At 39.2% G+C, this 5,000-nt stretch overlaps 1 protein-coding gene across 1 annotated transcript in view; it reads left to right on the forward strand.

The window, feature by feature from the left end:
- Positions 1-5,000, forward strand: part of LOC147469742 (max dimerization protein 3-like) — a 5,464-nt gene that overhangs the window by 73 nt on the left and 391 nt on the right. Inside the window, exon 1 of the mRNA XM_086547213.1 lies at positions 1-108. This exon is cut by the window's left edge and continues 73 nt beyond it. Coding sequence (XP_086403339.1) covers positions 36-108 — 73 coding nt within the window. The 5' untranslated portion in view covers positions 1-35. The remainder of the gene's footprint in view (positions 109-5,000) is intronic.

The following is a 5,000-nucleotide window of genomic DNA, read 5'->3' on the forward strand; positions in this document are numbered from 1 at the left end:
GCATTCACGTGGATTTATTTATAATAACTACAAATATGAGCTTGGCTGTGCTTCTCCAGGCCGCCGAATATATCGAGCGGCGGGAGAGGGGTAAGGAGACCGGCTTTGGTACGGATATCGGGTCTTTTTCGTCTTTGGTCGAGGAAAAGACTCTTGACATCGATTTTAATGTCTGGCATGTTCCACTAGGCCCCTTAAACACCCTGACACAGCCTTCACAGCCGTAAACACCAAGCTGTTCGAGAGCACCAGGGCAAGCACCACAGCTGTTTCTGGCTCGACAGCAAAGGAAACAGCCGAGCAGGATGGGGCAACTTTAGTGATACGTGGCTCCGTGGCACTGACATCCGCTCTCACTCACTAAGTGGCACCAAACTCAGACCACTTGATTCCTCGATTCTCTCTCTCTCTCTCTCGTTCTCTTTCTCTCACTATCTGTCTCTCTCTCTCTTTCTATCTCTCTCTCTCTCTTTCTCTATTTCTCTCTCTCTCTCTCTCTCTCTCTCTCTCTCTCTCTCTCTCTCTCTCTCTCTCTCTCTCTCTCTCTCTCTCTCTCTCTCTCTCTCTCTCTCTCTCATTCCTCGCTCTTAAGTGCCACCACATCCAGATCACTTGATTCCTTCACTTCTCGAACCCGTAGAGACCTGTCACGGTTCTGAGGTTCTGAGGTTCTGAGGTTCTGGGGTTCTGGGGTTCGGAGGAAACGTAATAAATTCGCAGCTGTAGGTCGTGGCGAAGAGCCGGAAGTGTTTTGCGTATATTTTCTTTGCAACGCAGAGCTTAAGGAAGAAAAGTCGACGTGGTTGTTGTGTGCACGGACTTCGTATTGCAATGCATTTAAAGTTGTTTAAAATTATCCGAGTGGTAGATGTATGCGGGACGGAAATACGGGTCGATCTGTTGAAAATAATATACAGGTAGAAGACACACATCGAAAGTGTTAAAAAACAATAATAATAACAATAAAAAGCAATATAGTGTTTGTATATGTGGTGACCTCAGAAAGAGAGAGAAAGAGAGAGAGAGAGAAATAAAAAAAAAATATTGAAGTATAAACAAGCCTCTGTGGTGAATCAACTTGCAAAGAGGGATAATAAAATTGATCCGTATTTTAAGCCCACATGGGAAGGATAAAATTGTCTTTGATAGAATTACGATATGGAAAGCTAGAATGGTCAGATCTTTACCCAGTTGATCGAATTGTTGTTTTTGTGTTTTGCAATTTCAGATAGTCTCGTGTAACCGTCTCTCTATATACGTTCATGTAGACATGCATACACACACTATACATATAATGATTATTTTAATATTTTTTTTGTGGTGAATATTGTGATTATATAGATGTAAATTGAATAGTCATTTTCGAGATCGAGACTTGTCATTCTGTCATGATAACAGTGACAAGCTTATAGTGGTGCTTGGCGTAATTACAGTGATAATGACAGTGATGGTGACAAAAGTGATTAGTAGTGTTAAGAGGTTCACTTTTGATCCTAGTTATTTTGTGATAAGGTTCTACTAGTGTGATGATAATGATGACGTCATAAAATCGGATTTTGGTAGTGTAGTGTAGACGTGGCTGGGAAGTCTTGCTGTGATGGTGCTTATAGTGAAGATGATTTTTCGCAGTTATTCTGATGATGATGATGGTTATGGTGATTGTAATTAGAAAGAGGGTGGTAACAGTTTTTATTTTATTTGAATTCGTAGTTTTAGGAGTAATATTATGATTTGTGTTTCATTGCTTATTACCATCATTATCATCATCACCATCATTTTCATCATCATTAGTATCATTTTGTCATCATCATCACCATCATTTTCATCATCATTAACATCATTTTCATCATCACCACCATCACCATTTTCATCACCACCAACACCACAATCCCCATCCCCATCCCTCACCCCATCACCACCATTTCATTCCAGCAATAGTGATAAGACCCCTCATCATCACCAATACTAGTACCATTATCATGATCAATATCATTATATCTACTCTTAATGACAATACGATATCAGTGAATATCATCACAAAACGAGATGATTGAAGTAGGCCTACCATACGTAAGGGTAGACGGTTGGCAAAGGAGGGTGTTTTCTGGTTGCTGCTGCTATGAAACACGTTGTTAGTTTTGGTGGGTGATGTCTGTGATGTTGGTAACGGTATTGAGGATAAAAATGATGGTGATGTTCCTGATTATTGGTAACGAGGAGGAGGAGGGGAGGGGATAAGGGGGAGAGGGAGGGGGAGGAGGAGGAGGAGGGTGGGGAGGGGAGGGGATGAGGAGGAGGAGGAGGAGGAGAGGAGGGGGGATGAGGAGGAGGGGAAGGGGAAGGGGGGATGAGGAGGAGGGGGAGGGGAGGGAGGAGGAGGAAGGGGAGGAAGAAGAAGAAGAAGAAGAAGAAGAAGAAGAAGATGAAGATGATAACGATGATAGTGATGATGATGATGATGACGATGGTGGTTGTAGTGGTGCTGATGATATTAATGATAGTGACAGGAGTAATATAGGTAATGACATAACGTCTCGAATCACAATAATAAGAGGGATGTTGATAAGCTAGAAACAGTGAGTGATAAGGTTATATTTGTATTTATGATAATAAGAATAGTCATGGCAAAAGGAATGGTAAAATTTATAATAACAGTGGTGGAATTGATAATGATGATAATAATGATACTACTACTATCAATAATGATAATGATAATAACACTCAAATGCTAATGGTATTGATAATGGTATTGATAATGATGGTTATGATATTAATGATAGCAATGATATTGATAATGTTAGTACGATATTAATTATATTGAACATCAGTGATAGTTGTTTGCAGTAGAATAATAATTACAATAATGATGATATGAATAATGATGATCAAAATAGCAAAAGCAACCAAAAATAATGATAATTCTGATTATGTCATTAATAAAAGTAAGAATGATAATTTTCATATAATTATTTATATAACTCAGACTATCATCACAATCGTTATATAACCGTTACAGTCTTTATTAAAAGATAGTTATTTTTTCCCTGAAAAAAAATCTTTCTATTCATAATTAATTGAATAAGCTGTTATAATTTATTCTCATTATTTTATTATTATTATTATATTTTTTTTTTTTTTTTTTTTTTTTTTTTTTTACTTGGGCCAACTTACAGGGATGGGAGTGTGCATTTGCCTCTTAATTACGAAGGAAAATGCCAGGTGTACTGTGGGTTGTAGTCGTGGGTCCCTCAGGTTGGGGGAGGAGGGGGGGGCGTAGGAGGTGGGCAGGGGGGAGTCATGCGGTATGGTTCTCCGTTTTTTTTTTTTTTTTTTTTTTTTTTTTTTTTTTTTTTTTTTTTGTATCCATCTATATATCGATCTGTCTCCTTGTCTGTCTCTCGGTTTCTTTTCATTCTTGCCTTTTCTCTTCCACTTTATCTATCTATATCTCTCTCTTTCTCCCTCCCTCCCTCCCTCCTTCCCCCTCTCTCTCTCTTTCTCCCTCCCTCCCTCCCTCCGTCCTTCTCTCCCTCCTTCTCTCTCTCTCTCTCTCTCTCTCTTCTCTTTCCTCCTCTCTCTCTCTCTCTCTCTCTCTCTCTCTCTCTCTCTCTCTCTCTCTCTCTCTCTCTCTCTCTCTCTCTCTCTCTCTCTCTCTCTCTCATACCATGCGATTACATAAATCTGAAGCGTCATGATGACGTTGTATTTTGCGATGGTGTTGTTATCACAGGGTTCAAATGCGGTGGTCCAAACGTTGGGTTTGCTGTATCTAATATTATCTTTATTTGTGATCACCATCATCATCATTACCTTCATTATCATCATCACCACCACCGTCGTTGTCGTCATTATTCTAATTATTTTTAGTTATTAGTGAGTCTCGCTACTGTTGTTATAAAAATAATTCTACCAGTAGTATAACTCCCTACATTTAGAAACGGGTTTTGTTCTACAAAACTTCACTGTCGTGTCCAGCTCAACAGTACACCCCCCCCACACAAAAAAAAATAAAAAATGTTAAACAGGTTTGCCATTTTTGAAACACAAAAAAATCATGAAATATTATCATTTGACTGTGTATGGAATTGACACAGAAATATTATATCCCTGGGACTTATATTGCGGAAAATTTAGAGAGAGAGAGAGAGACAGAGACAGAGAGACAGGGAGATAAATAGATAGATAGAGAAGAAAGAGAGAGAGAGAGAGAGAGAGAGAGAGAGATAGAGAGAGATGAATAGATGGAGAGAGATAAATATATAGAGAGAGAATCAGAGAGAGAGAGAGAAAGAGAGAGAGAATCAGAGAGAAATAACATGATAAAGAGGAACATCGAGAGAGAGAGAAATAAGAGGCTGCTACAAGACCCAAGAGACCTATATGGACACACACACACACACGAGGCAATGTAGGTCGCCCCCGTGTTGAAGAATAGTCGGAAAGTAGCATTAGGGGGAGGGAAGGGGAGAGGGGGGGGAGGGGGGAAAGGGGGCTATATCGATTGCCTTGTGTAACGCTCATCTCTACTCTTTCCTCGACTTCTCAAAACCTCTTTTATTTTCTCAAAAGGGAAAGCTGAGATCGTTCTTCTTTTTTATCAATGAAATAATATTACGAAGTTAAAAGTTCGTGAGATATATTTAGAGGTTGATACATAGGAATGTAAAATGAAGTTAGATGTTTATCAATGGTTTAAGTTTTGGAAAAGAGGGGTCGTTTAGAGTGACAGAATCAGTTTAATTTTTTTTTTTTTTTAATAATTCGCTGCTTATGAACGCTGAACAAATCTTCCTTTGACACTTTTATGGCACCGAGGAACGAGGGAGCCGTGGCATGATTTTTATGGATTTGGTAATAGAGTACTTTTATGGTGGCTTTGGCTTGTCCTCTTTATGGCTGTAGCTTCTTGAGATTTTCAGAACGATGATTATTATTATTGTTATTCTCGTGGACATTTCGAGACACGATGGTGAAGGCTGTGGAAGGTCCAGTTTAAGGGG

This window comes from Penaeus japonicus, unplaced genomic scaffold, assembly GCF_977035675.1.
Source record: "Penaeus japonicus unplaced genomic scaffold, GWHDUDI00000001_assembly GWHDUDI00000019, whole genome shotgun sequence".
Lineage (NCBI taxonomy): Eukaryota > Metazoa > Arthropoda > Malacostraca > Decapoda > Penaeidae > Penaeus > Penaeus japonicus.